Here is a 14163-nt window from a genome sequence, read left to right on the forward strand (position 1 = left end):
TTTTGACTGATCTGCAGTGTAAATAGGGCTGTATGGAGGGAGGGTTGCCTGGTGCATCCTTTGTGGGGGGGACAGAGGCAGAAGGGAACACATCTCTAGTGAAGTTGGAGCCAGATTTGTGACCAACCCTGAAATTCATCAGCCTAATTGCTCATATCCAAATCAAAGATGGCAAGAAAATGAGTGCATCCTAAAATATAAAGCGCTAAGACCTTATTTCTGAAGGGGAAAAGCAACACTATTCTCTTATATAGGGGGTTCCTGTGGCTTGATGGGGGCTTTCCAGGTGGCTCTAGTGGTAAAGAACCCGCCTGCCAATGCAGGAGACATAAGAGACACATGGGTTTGATCCCTGGGTGGGGAAGATCCCCTGGAGGAGGGAATGAAAACCCACTCTAGTATTCTCGCCTAGGAGAATCCCATGGACAGAGGAGCCTGGCAGGCTACAGTCCATGGGGTCACAAAGAGTCAGACATGCTGAGTGACCAAACTACAACACCGTTGGTTTGCTGGTCACTGTCCTGAACTTCATAGGTTAGTACACAATAAAGCATGTTCTGGGTGCTTTCCCTCTTGCTGACTTTAGGGAATTCTTCTGTCATCTGGCTTCTCTTGGTGCAACTTTTCAGTTGTGGCTTTGTTCTTAAAATGACCTTTGTGGGTATTCCATGATGTAGTCCTCCACTGCTTTTCTTCCCCCTCCTGAGCTGTAAATACGTGGAAAGAATGGCACCCAACCCATCAGAAGGAGTGCGCCTTTGTGATTTCCAGTCACCACACAATAGACGGGTGTGGAAGCTGATTCCCGATGGGCTTCTTTGGAGTATAAATCAACTTGGTTTCATTCCTGGCCAGGTATGAAAAACTCAGTTTCACACCTGAGTCTGTATTTGGACTCAGAGTATCTGGTGAGGGAGGGTCTCTTCCCTTCTCCTCCAAGGACTGAAGAATCAGTCAGGAGTAAAGCTTCTACTGAGCCCCCTCGGGTCTGGAATTTTGCTGAATGATCTGAAGAAGGAAAATCACTAGGATGACATGTATTTTCAGCGGATCAGAGCTCATAACTCTCACGAGGAGATGCTCAGAACATGGATCAGCAGCAGGCAGAGAGGTACTTGTTTCCTTTTCCTTAGAGACTTTCCATCCTTGGGATACTCTGCCATTAGGGATGTTTTAACGGTTGGTCTGCAGTTACTGGCTTGTTGTTTGATGAACCACATCAGTATTCCTCTTTCCTCTCTCAGCCCCCCGCGTGGGCACTGTTGATGTCTCATGTGGGCAGCGAGTAGATGTGCAGGCTCTTTGAGCCCACCACTCTTGGATCTCCTTTCAACTCACCCACTGTTGCCACTTGGTGCCAAGGGAATATTCATGAATGCACAAAATGTAGAGAAGAAGTAGGTTCGGTATCCAACTTCCTAGCCAGAGTTTATATTGAAACGCGAAGGAAAACATTTAAAAGTGATTCCCGTATTTTGTTTTTAAAAACAAATGCTTTTGGTCCTTGAGCCCATTTTGCATTCCTTTTCGCATCTCCAGTAAATGCCAACCTATCTCCTGTTAAATTAGCAGCAGCCATTTAAAGTCCTTTCAGTGGCATCTGCATCATAATTGCCCAGAGATGCTTTATATCTGGGAAGCAAGCCAAGGAATAAACCTTGAAGCAAAGTGTATTAAATTAGTTATCTAGTTAGAGCTTTTGGAATGAGTTCCTGACGACATATCAAGTCTGAAGCTGGAGCTGCCGGGGTTGCTACAGTGGGGAAAAATAAAAAATGGAGGGGGGAAAAAAAAAGACACTGTGTCACCACAAGGCTGTCCAACACTTTCAGGCCTCTGGGTTTGCAGCTTTTCTGGTTGAAATGTCTTGTTTCTTTCATCCGTCTCATTTGGATGCATTGACCCAGGGTTCATCCTTGTTTACTGTGGTCCTTGGATCAGGGGGAGCTGAGTTTGATGTCTTCATCTTTGAGCTGAGCTGAGGCTGCCAGCAAAGCCAGACCATGTCCTGCTGTGCTTTACTGGAATCCTTAGGCTCTAAGGAGACACCACCTTTTCGCTGTATTTATCTTTAGACCCATCTCTTTCCCTGGATGGGAAGCAGATAAGGATTTGCTGGCTTTAGGCAGGGATGCCAATCGCTGGTCCCTTTATAGGCAAGGAATGGGGTTCCTCCCCTCAGCTGGAGAGAACAGTAAGGTCAGAGACATCTCCACGTGGACTGTTTTGAGTAATAAACTTCGGAGAACTTAACTTATACATTTGTGGTCCTAGATTGAGAAGCACGACTATTGTTTTGACTGTCATTAGTCATTTGCCTCCAAGTTCCTTGGTCCTCTGGCACCTTCCTCCATCAGGTAGATAGAGGGTCCTTGTGGGCTCTGCTGGGTGGGGTCCCATGGGACTTGTTCATTGGCTGCCCAGGACACATTTAACCTTTATCCTGCCTACACTCAGCTCTTTCTATAAACCCTGGTGGCTACAGTAAGTCAGCACTCTGATCCAGTTGCCGACCTTTCTTATCCTTTTCCAGGTTGACTCCTATGAAATTTCCAGTATTTGGACCATTTTTAAAATTCACAATGACAGAAAATTCACTTGGATCAACCTAATATGTACACTTTGTTTCTTCCCCTCGATTAGTGTGGATCCCAGTGCGCCATATGTCTTTTCTCAAGAGCTAATGAACACGAAAGTGTGTACGTTGGGTTCTTTCTGTGAACCTGTGGCCTTGCTGCAGCGACCCTTGCCTCACTTGATGAGTGGGCTGTCTCCTGGGGCTTGGAGTCACACTTTGCAGAGATCCCCGTGCACTTTGGATTCTCATAAGCATATGTCTGGGGGTTTTCAGCTGTTGTTCTTTCTTGATGTATAGTCCGTATTAGCTGGCCTCAGCCCAGTGGTTATGGAACATAATCTGTGGGCCCAAAGGCGTCCAGAGTGGCAAAGCAAAATGTGCTTTCAAATCTCTCCCCCACTTCCAGTCGTGTGTATGATGGAGAAAGTGGGTAGAGTTATTGATTTTTTGGGGGGGAAGGAATCTGTCAATCAATTGAGATCAAGGGGTGGGTAAGCACAAGGGCCTTCTAATATGTTTGCCAGGGAGCTTAGATTCAAGGAATGGAGATTGAGTCCCAGGTATATCAGTGTTAATCTACCCTTCATCCCTCTTTCGTGTTAGGAATAACTGTCAGCATCCTAGAGTAAGAAACTTCCAGAAGCACCAAGTAATTCCTGTTAGGCTGTTAAGGTGGCTCTTTGTGAGAATTCAGTTTCCTCATGTTTTACCAAAGATTCTTCTGCAACTGTGTTTTGTTTTATGGCCTAGGGATTTTATCAGGCATTTATCATGCTCTTATTTACTCATTTCTTTTTGTGAGCAAAGTAACAATTCATCTAGCACTACTTTCCAATGGAGAAATTTGGGGTTTTCATGGAGACTGCACAAAATTTCCATTGGTCTAGAACTTTCTGGGTGACAAACCAGTTGGGCCTATGGGGTTAAAATAGTCCTAGTTGGCCCTACTGGGTGGAAATCTCTAGGACGTTTGACACTTCTGAGCTCTGAGCAAGGTAGCAGAGTGGTCTTTCTCTTTGCCTCAGCTTCTAAGACATTTGGGGGCAGAAGACCTTACTGTTAAAAGGAGCAGCAACATTCCTGGGAGAAATGGGCAGGTGTATTCAATCAAATTCTGCCAACTCATATGTATTACCCTGAAAATTCGATGACCTGCTTGCCAAATACTCAACCTTTATCCTGCCTGCTCTGAGCTTTTGAATTTCCATTAGAAACTCAGATGGGTAGGTGTTTTTACCAGCTTACTACTTTACTTATTTTTTCCGGCTTATTATGGCTGCATCTTCTTTCTCAAGGCCAAACTAAAAAGTTCTCTGTTAAATGTCCATGAGGCTGGCATTGAATATCTGGCATCCAGTCGATGTCACAAGACCGCATAATTTATTGTTGTTTGGTGCCGTAAAAGGGAGGACGTGCATCAGTTCCTATTGTTCAGCTTTGGTCAGCCTTCCCATTTTAAAAATAAATTCAAGGACATTTTAAGACAGGAGGGCATGAGCTGATGGGCAAGCCTGACTATGATGAACATCTGTCTAGAAAGTATCTGTTCCCTCTGCCATGCTTTGGGCTGTCAAGGCCATTCTTTCCCCAAAACACCAGGAGCTTGCCCAGAGAAGAGCTGTAAATGGGGGGAGGAAGAGGAAGGCTTTTATAGATCAGCTGTGGAGTTGCTATCAAAACGTTCTGGACTCAAAGAACTTTTTGAACTCAGGGGTGTCTCTCCTACTCCGTCCTTCTCTGCGAGGTCAGAGGGGTGCAAGTGAAGCCTCACTCCTAGATAAGACCTGGCTGCAGTGGGAAGATCGGTGGCACCCTCGCTGGTCGGTTTAAACTGTGTCCTCGCTGTTGTGGGAGAGCTTGAAGAACGTTCTGCGTTCCGCTCCCTGCCTCGATCCACTGCTCAGGAAGACCCCTCCCCTTGCTTGCTAGTGGCCCTCCGTTTGCTGGCAGCCTTTTCAGCAGAATGTTTTGCTCATCCACGCAGCTCTGGAATTAGCCATCGCTGCTCCTGGGCGTCTTGACTGTGTCTCTCCTGGGGGGCCCCCCTTCCCAGCATGCCGTGTTTGTAATCAGCGCATGAGAACCAGGAGGATGTCAATATATAACAGCAGTTCCCTGGCTCACTTGAGAGCACAGGTGGGAATACTTTCTGATGTCACCCTCTCCTTTCTGAGAGCACCCTGCGTGCACTTAGGAGGGTGCCGACCTTTCCTTTTCTCATTTGCTTTTATGGAGCAGCTCTCGACAGCAACACCTTTTCCTTCCTTACCCTCCTGGTGCAACCCTTACAAAACGGTTGAATCTAGTTATAGGGACTCACTCTTTAAAATCTCTCCAAATTATAAAATTAGGGAATCTAATTCTTATCTTAGCATGCTTCTATAGTTTCAAAAAGTAAAATCTGGCACTTGCGTGGTTTCAAGGAATAGAATCTGGCAAATGGAAGTAACCAGAATGAAAATAGCCAGGTGCTGTCAGCAACCAGGAAGCTGACCTTCCACCCTCTCTTTCCCCTTGGTGATCAACACTATCATTTAGGACTAGAAGGGATGAACGAAAAGCTGGATTCGATGATCAGTCCTGTTTGAACAAAGATTGCAGCAGTCTCTCAGGCTTATTTTGAGGTGACCTTCCATGGATCCCCAGTGACTGCCTTTGGCATAATGACACGTGTGAGTCAGACAGTCTCCAGCCCCTTCCTGCAGACCGTGTTCCTTTCATCGTGGCCCCTACAGAGCCTAGCTGGTCTGGTGAAATGGGTGGAGCTCTGGGCTCTTTGCGGACTTTTTACAAGCTGCAAAGTTGTCTAGGGAGGGGCAGGATTGCTATTCATCCAGTCTGTGATGGAACCTTTCTTCCCAACCTCCTCCTCAAGGGAAACACAGAGGCCGCCTTACCTGACAGAGGTCTTGGGGACAAGCCTGGAAACATTGGATTGGGGTCTTTCTGTGCTTTGGGGTGGAACTGTTTTGCTAACAGCTCAGGAATCCTGCTCCGAGTTGAGCTCGGCTGGCTCTCAGAGCAGAGGTACCTGGTATTCTCAGCATTTCTCAGGGGCCGCCCACCTCCCTGAATTGCAGTGTTAGCTAATAAATACCTTCAGCTTGGAACTGAGAGCTGTAATTCAGAGCCATTTTCTGCCCCCCATGTGAACACTGTAAGATGTTACTGCAACTTCCTTTGACTGAACTTTCTTGCCAGTTTGGAATCTTTAAAATCTATCAAACTTATCCTTTCAAAAGTAAGGTTACTCTTCATCAGAGATGATTTCCTGTGTATGTCCTTTGTTCCTTCAATAGTCAACTGACTTGCTTGAGGATATATATGTAAATGGGATAAAAAAGGGTTTACATATGCAGATGACTATTAAATGTGTAACCTTAGGTAACCTGTGTTACATCAAGTAACATGCTAATCTGTTTTGTTTCACTGGACTGTAATTGTGCTACTTAATTCAGTATTTTGAAGTTTTCCTTGGTCTCTGTCTTTAATATGTTGTCAGTTTTTATATCATTCAAGCCAGTTGACATTTAATAGGCCTCATTTCGGATGTCCAGACAAGTCCCTAATGTAGAAACCGGTTTGTTCTTAAGGTTCTTGAGTCAGTCCACGGAAGCCTTCTGACATCCAGCACCACTGAACTGCAGGCTGTCAGCCGTGCGTGGCTGGCTGGCTGGCTGGCAAGGGCTGACCTGGACATTTAACCACCTATTGAGTTCTTGCTGTGAGACATGCATTCCAGAGTGGGGACTTGGGATCCTGAGAACACATTCTCCTCCCCGAGGTGTCCACTTGCTACCGTGCAAGATGGAAGTCCAGTCTCATTACGACAAGCTAGTTGTAAGGAGAAGGGGAGGGGGAGACATTTATAGGACATTCCCTGAGTTGGGGAGTGATTAATGTTCAAATGTCAACTTTACTTTTATAGACTCTCTCTCGAAAATATTAAAAGCCTTAAATAAATCTATGCATGCTCTTCTATGTGCTTTTTTTATATCAGTAAATAAGCTTATGCTTGCCAGTTTTATACGCAGTTATGAAGTGTATGAAACTGACTTTTGACAGTATTTTTGCACTGTTTCTTATCTGTTTTTATAAAGTCTTTAGATATTGGTCCTAGTTGTGTATTGTTTTACGTCCTCACTGCCCGTCATTGCTGTAAAATGTTTCATATGTGCCTTTACAAATGTGAGATCTTTATTCTAACCTTTTTTGTAAAAGATATCTATTGACTTCCAAATGCAATAAACCTTTTTTTTTTTTTTTTTCCAGAGAAAACAGTTGAATCTTTTCTGTACTCTGTATGTTTTGCCTTAGTTGAAAGCATCTGCTCACTTTTAGGGTTATTTTCATAGGCAAATGTGCCTGGGAAAAACCTGCTTCTTAACTTCTTTAAAGCCCATTTATTTCTACCCACTTTTCATTCCTGTATAACACGCTGAAGGATTAGTTTGAAATTTCCCAAAGTCATCATTGTTAGAACAAAACCTGAAAGGGGTAATTGCTAGGTAAATGGAGTGTGAAGAGCCTAGAAATGGAGCTTTCTCACTGCTAGTGATAACCCTTATTAAACGCCAAGAATGTGCTGCCCCCACCCCACCGTCATTTACTTACATCCCGATCTGTCGAGGGAGAGAAGACAGGCAGAGGCTGCTATAGAAAACCCAAATTCTCGTTTTTGTCTTTCAAGTTTACTAACAGCATGACTCATCTCTTTAAAAATGGCTTCCCAGGTGGCTCAGTGGTAAATAATCTGCCCGCCAATGCAGGAGACACAAGAGATGTGGGTTCGATCCCTGGGTTGGGAAGGTCCGCTGGAGGAGGGCATGGCTACCCACTCCAGTATTCTTGCCTGGAGAATCCCATGGACAGAGGAGCCTGGTGGGCTGCAGTCCACGGGGTTGCAGAGAGCTGGACACGATTGAGCTGGGCAGAGCACAGCCCTGGCCTTTATTTTCAGCCAACTGATCAACCGCCCTAGACTCTCACAGGGAGCCCCTGGTGATGAGGGTGGACACTTTTCCTGTCTCTTTGATGAGTAACAGGGCACTATAACCGCTTCAGCGACTAACCCACTTTTCAACACTATTACTGTGCAAGGAGTCACTCACCCACAGAGGCGTCCCGGCTTGTTTCACGTCATGAAGATGGGAGGCACCATAAGCCACAAGGGGTGACAGGAGATGCAAGCAAACTTCACTAAACACACGGGTCATTCTGCGTAGAAGCTGACTGTGGCAACAAGACAGTGATACGTCTTCAAAAGAAAAACGACGTCATGTTTGAAAAGAAAAGCTAACAGGAGATCCTTAGAGCCTCAGCTCCCCTCCTCTCACAAACACCCCCAAAATCACAACTGTCTGCAGCACCACCACTGATGAGCAAGCTGGAACCCACCAGCAGAGATCTTCTACAACTAAAGACACGAGAGAAGGAACCACAACGAGAAGGGGCAGCAGGGGCAAACTCGGGACATCATCAAGTGTCACGCTCCCTGGGTCCCGGGGCGACCCACAAACTGGAAAATAACTCGACTGCAGTGGCTCTCCCACAGGAGTGAGGGCTCTGAGCCCCCCATCAGTCTCTCCCGCTTGGGGGTTCTGCACTAGGAAGATAAGCCCCCAGAGCACTTCGCTTTGAAGGCCCATGGGTCTTAATTTCAGCAGCCCCACAGGACTGGGGGAAACAGAGACTCCACTCTTAAAGGGTGCACGCAAAACCTCTCGCACTTCGGGACCCAGCAAAAAGCAGCAATTTGATAGGAGCCTGGGCGAAACTGACCTGAAGGTCTTGAGAGGCAGGGATGGCTGTGGCTTATCCTGCAGATATAGACACTGGCGGCAGCCATACTGAGGGGTGTTCTACCACGTGGCCACTGGGGCAGGTGCCATCGTGGGATCCTCCCTCCAGCGCATTAGTGCCCAAACTGGGCCCCACCCAACAGCCTGTAGGGGCCAGTGCTGGGCTGCCTCGGGCCAACCAGCTAACTGGGGAAGTGACACAGCCTCATTCATTAGTACACAGGCTGCCTAGAAGCTTCCTGAGCCCACAGCCACCTCTCAACACACCTTTAGACGGGCCCTGCCCACCAGGAGTCCAGCACCCACCTCTGTCTGCCAGCAGACAGGCCCCAGCCCTGCTCTAGCCTCTAAACCAGCCTTACTCACCAGGGGGCAGACACCACACCAAAGAAAACCACAATCTTGCAGTGGAATGAGTTCACCGAAAAGAGAGACCAGACCCTACCCTGGAATCAGCCGGTCCCTGACACTGCCCACTAGCAGGGCAACACAAGCTTTCAGACACCCAGACTCCACACCCAACTGTGTCAATAACCGGTCTCCAATGACGGTCTCCAGTAACCAGACCCAGGAACTGGGTCTCCCCTGGTCCTCCCAGCAATCCGACAACAGCTCTGGGATCTCTGAGCCCCATAACCAAACTCCAGGACCCAGCTCTGCCTACCGATAGGCCAGCACTAAGTCCAGGGCCTGGCGTCACCCACCAGGGGGCAGGCAACAGCCCTGGCGGCTTCTGGGCCCTGACTCTGCCCACCAGTGAGCCGGCACCACCCCCAAGGCCCCCAAGGGTTCCACGGCCAGCTGCCTCAAGACCAGGCCCCACTAACCAGCAGCATCCATACAAGGCAGGGATGACAACCAACCAGACTAGGGGCCAAACTTACCAGACCACCCACATAGCCCCCCAAAAGAAGGATACATGCAGCTCTTTTAGGGGGAACTCCTCGAGCATACAGCTTGGGCAACGAGAGGGGGAGTGTTCTTCTGGGAAACAGAGGACGTCTCCTACAGAGGGCCACTTCTCCAAGGTCGAGAAATGCAACAGAGCTACCATACACATAAGATACAAACAGCAATTCAGACAAAATGAGGTGGCAGAGGAAGATGTTCCAGACAAAGGAACCAGACGAAGATGCCAGAACTAAGTGAAGTGGAGACAGGCAATCTACCAGCGAAAGCGTTCACGGTAATGACTGTAAAGGACTCGGGGGAAGAATGGATGCACAGCGCCAAGTTTTTAACAAAAAATCAGAGAACAAAGAAAACCAGAGATGAAGAACGCAATAACTGAAATGAAAAAGACACTAGTTGTTCAGTCACTAAGTCTTGTCTGACTCTTTGTGACCCCATGGACTGCATCACACCAGGCTTCCCTGTCCTTCACAATCTCCCAGAGTTTGCTCAAACTCATGATGTCTGTTGCATTAATGATGCCATCCAACCAGCTCACCTGCTGTCGTCCTCCTCTCTTCCTGCCCTGAGTCTCTCCCAGCATCAGGGTCTTTTTCCAATGAGTCGGCTCTTTGCAGCAGGTGGCCAAAGTATTGAAGCTTCAGCTTCAGCATTAGTCTTTCCAATGAATATTCAGGGTTGATTTCCTTTGGGATTGACTGGTTTGATCTCATTTCTGTCCAAGGGACTTTCAAGAGTCTTCTCCAGCATCACAGTTCAAAAGCATCAATTTTTCAGTGCTCAGCCTTCTTTATGGTCCAACTCTCACATCCGTACATGACTACTGGAAAAAACCATAGCTTTGACTAGATGGACCTTTGTCCACCTAGTGATGTCTCTGATGTTCCCCCAACCAACAGAGGGGGCTTCCTACGTTACTCAGATGGTAGAGAATCTGCCTGAAATGTGGGAGACCTGGGCTCGATCTCTTGGTCGGGAAGGTCCCCTGGTGGAGGGAATGGCAACCCATTCCAGTATGCTTGCCTGGAGAATTCCACAGAGGAGCCTGGTAAGCTACAGTCCATGGAGTGGCAAAGAATCGAACATGACAGAGCGACTTTCACTTCCACCCAACAGAGGAAAACACAAACTTCAAATACTATTATGTTTTTTATTCTCTTTCATCATTCATGTTTGCTCAGAACATTACAGTAGTCATGAAGGGAAAAATAACTACAGTTTTAAATCTTCGGACACAATCTGTCCAAAGTATAATATATGAAACCATGCCATTATCTCTTGGTTGGGGGGGGGGAAGCATTCAAAACTGAATTTGATATTTTAGGTCAAAGATTAAGATCAATGTCCAAGTAAGCCATGTGCAAGGTTTAAGTGCAAGTCATGTTTTCATTCAGTGAGTTTAGAGAAATGCTGGCGTGACGTGAATGATCTGAAATAGTCAACTCCTTGAAGGTTTCTGCACTAGAATTTAAATAAAAACTAAAATGTCGGCATAGTTTCAGTGGCTTTCAATTTCCTGTTTGATTTCAGAAATGTACGGATGGTCTTTGCCATGAGCTACTTCCATGATGGCGATGGCCTAGGAGAGAGAGGAACAGGGGTTGAGAGTTTGAAGCCAGCCCCCTCTCCCTCCCCTAGGCTGACTTTAATTCAGGCTAGACTTCTCTGCTTGACAGTGCAGGATACTAAGTGGCTGTCAGAGCCTCTGGCTTTTAAAAAAAAAAGGAAAAAGACAAGATTGTCTCATATCTAGTCATCCAGTCTCTACTGTTGAGGAAAACATTCTTCAGTAGCTGAAGAAATGATCGAGAAATGATTTAGGGACAAACCTTTCTGATTTTAGTTCATATTACTAATGCGTAAGACACGACCAAATCATTTTTCCCTTTCGAAAAGTGTATGCTGACGTCTTTTTATGTATTCTTTAAAAAACCTAAAAATAGGCATGAGGAATCCAGAGAGAATATATTTAATAAGATTTCTTTCCAATGAGAGTGTGGTGGCTCCATCCTTCCTAGCTGTGTGACCTTGGGCAATTTACTTAACCACTCTGTGCCTCAGTTTCCTCATCTGTAATAATAAAACAGGAGCAATACCGCCCTCTCAGAGTTGTTGATATACATCAAGTGTTTAGAACAGTGTCTGGCATATAGGAATGACATATCTAATGTAATCCATAATAATTTATCTTGCTCGTCTGTGTTCAAAGGTATTATTCACAGATAGAAACACTTAAATCATTCCCATTCCCTCAAACAGGGAATTTTTGACGGCTTGTGACTGTTGACCAGCCTTCCTTTCTGTTCCTATTCTCTTCCTAGGTCTCGGACCAGCGGGAGTGCAGGTCTTCAGGAACTGTGTGACTTAAATGTCTCTCCTCACTCCCCGCATTCACCTCAGGACATGCGTTCCTTCCTCAGATCCACTCTATCCTTCAGGGATCTGCAATCAGTTTCCTTACTCTGCACCTGAGACCTAACTGCTTAATGTTCCTCCAGCCTCACCGAGGCAATAAACGTCGTCTTAGAAAAACCGATTCCGTGGTTCAAAACCAGAATATTTGATCCTTAACTCCCACGTCCAGGCTGGGTGGGCCCTGGCACTTCCTTCCACCATGTGGGACCGTATTCCATCTTCCTGTATAGTATACTGGGGAGGTTTGGGGAATCTGGAGGGTTTGGCATCCAGGCCTAGTCCATGATCCTAAGGTGTTTCTCTTAGTGGTACAAAGAGACTGTCCCAAAGGTTATAGTTGATCAACTTTGGGCTTCTCCATAAATAACGACTGTCCCAACGATTGTATTTCATCAGCTATTGACATCCATAGAAAGAGCAATGAGAAGAAATATGCAGGACAGTGACTGTGCTTCTGTAAGGAAAAGGGCACGGCCTGGCGCTCTCACCCACTGGGCACAGAGCAGCTGGCAAACACCACGCCCAGAGTCTTGGTTCTCCCTGAGTGTTTGTCCCAGCATGAGTGGGTAGACTTGAAGCTTTCAACTCAGAAAGACCCCAGTTTGAATGAGAACCGCACCATGTACCCTCAACAAATTACTTAACGTGCTTGCATCTCAATTTATTCACTGGGAAAGCCTGTCTCATTTTTTTTTTTTTTTTTTTTTTGAGAATTAAAAGAAAAGGACCACATGAAGGTCCTGGCATGTAACCGGACTCAGTGAACACTGTCAATGATTATTAGGTTCACTTTAAAAAGCATAATTCTCACACTGAGGGCCTCTCCAGGCCCAAATGCCTTGACTTTACCACAATTGGGCATCATGAATCTATAAACCCCGAAGAGCAGAAATTTGGAGAATTCCTTCACCACAGTCTTCTGACCTATCCTTGGCCTTTTTTTTTTTTTCTTTTTATCTGTTATAGTGGATCAGAAAAGACATTTTAATAATGCTGGCCTCTTAGCATGGTCATATTCAGCACTTCCAAGGCTTCCCAGGGCACAAGGGCAGTACCCCCTTCACAGCTGTGAGCCTGTAGCCACAATGTGGATGTACCTTTCTCAACAGGAGGGTCAGGACGCAAACTTGCCAAAGGTGCAATTACTTCGTCCCCTGCTGCCTGCAAACCCACCTTTGCCCACTCCTATGGCCAGAGGGTGGCCCACGGCAGGTCATTCTCTGTGGCTCTATCAGTCACCCACGTCCCGCAGGAAGGGAAGTGCAAGGAAAGGAAGTGCAAGGCACTAGGCAGCCCAGTTGCATCACACACGCACCTTCTTCAGGGCTCTCTCCCCCGCCGCTTTGTTCTCCAGGCCCATGTACAGTCTTCCTAGCTTCAGCCACATGGAGGCCACATTGAGGGAGTACAGAGGGTAGTGCTTACTGGAAAAAGAGAAGACAACAGGCCACCTTGTCACAGCTTCCGAGGGTCCACAGGCCTGACACAGTGAGCCTGTAGCTGCCCAGCTGATGGCTGCACTGTCCACAGCAGCCAGGCTCCTCCAGACCCTGGCAGGGGCTGGGTGGAAGACATGGATGGTTCAACCCTGCCTGCTCATTGTGGATGCACTTCCTTTTATGCAGTTTGTGTGCTTCTGAAAAACCACACAAAATCTATAGGGGAGAGCCTACATAAAGACACAAATAAACACAAAATTCAATCCTAGCCTCAGATTTTTGTTTTACATGCACCTGCTGCAGGCATTGGGAAAAACGTCTTTTAAAATAAATTCCTGGGACTTCTTGATGGTCCAGTGGTTAGGAATCTACCTTCCAACACATGGGACGCAGGTTTGATCCCTGGTCGGGGAAGAAACATCCCACATGTCTTGGGGCAGCTAAGCTTGTGTGCCTCAACTAGAGAACCCGCATGCCACAACTACAGAAAGCTTGCACACCGCAATGAAGACCCAGCACAGCAAAAAAATAAAAAGGTAAATTCCCTCTTTATGAATATGCCGTCACGTTAAAAAGACAGTATCCTTAAAGATACACACACACCAGTGAATCAAGACCTCAGCTTTCTGTCACACTCTATGATGTCATTTGGTTTAGCAAAATTATAAGCTCTCTAAAGTCATACTTCCTACTTCTTTTCTCCACTGTCCAAGAGAGGGCTTTGTATACAAGAGGTCTTCTCTTTCTGGTTTCAACTGAAGGCTGACTGATAGGCCTGCCTAGGAAAGAGCCATCTCCCTATGAAGAGCCCAAGAGGCTCTTGGGGGTGGGGAGGTAGGAGCTGGAGGTGTTTGTTTACAGGCTGGTCTGTTCTACCTGCTGTGTCCTCAAAGTCCATAGACACATTCACGCTGTATTCCCAGGCATGTGGAATCCCTGGGGATGCCCACAGTATCAAATTCTTCCCTGGTAGCTCAGTTGGTAAAGAATCTGCCTGCAATGCAGGAGACCCTGGTTG

At 46.7% G+C, this 14163-nt stretch overlaps 1 protein-coding gene across 1 annotated transcript in view; it reads right to left on the reverse strand.

Moving 5' to 3' along the window:
* SMYD2 (SET and MYND domain containing 2) overlaps positions 10428-14163 on the reverse strand; it is a 53707-nt gene continuing 49971 nt past the window's right edge. Inside the window, exons 11-12 of the mRNA XM_018060735.1 lie at positions 13022-13130; positions 10428-10870 (exon numbers count right to left, since the gene is read on the reverse strand). Coding sequence (XP_017916224.1) covers positions 10790-10870; positions 13022-13130 — 190 coding nt within the window. The 3' untranslated portion in view covers positions 10428-10789. The remainder of the gene's footprint in view (positions 10871-13021; positions 13131-14163) is intronic.

This window comes from Capra hircus, chromosome 16 (genome assembly GCF_001704415.2).
Source record: "Capra hircus breed San Clemente chromosome 16, ASM170441v1, whole genome shotgun sequence".
NCBI lineage: Eukaryota > Metazoa > Chordata > Mammalia > Artiodactyla > Bovidae > Capra > Capra hircus.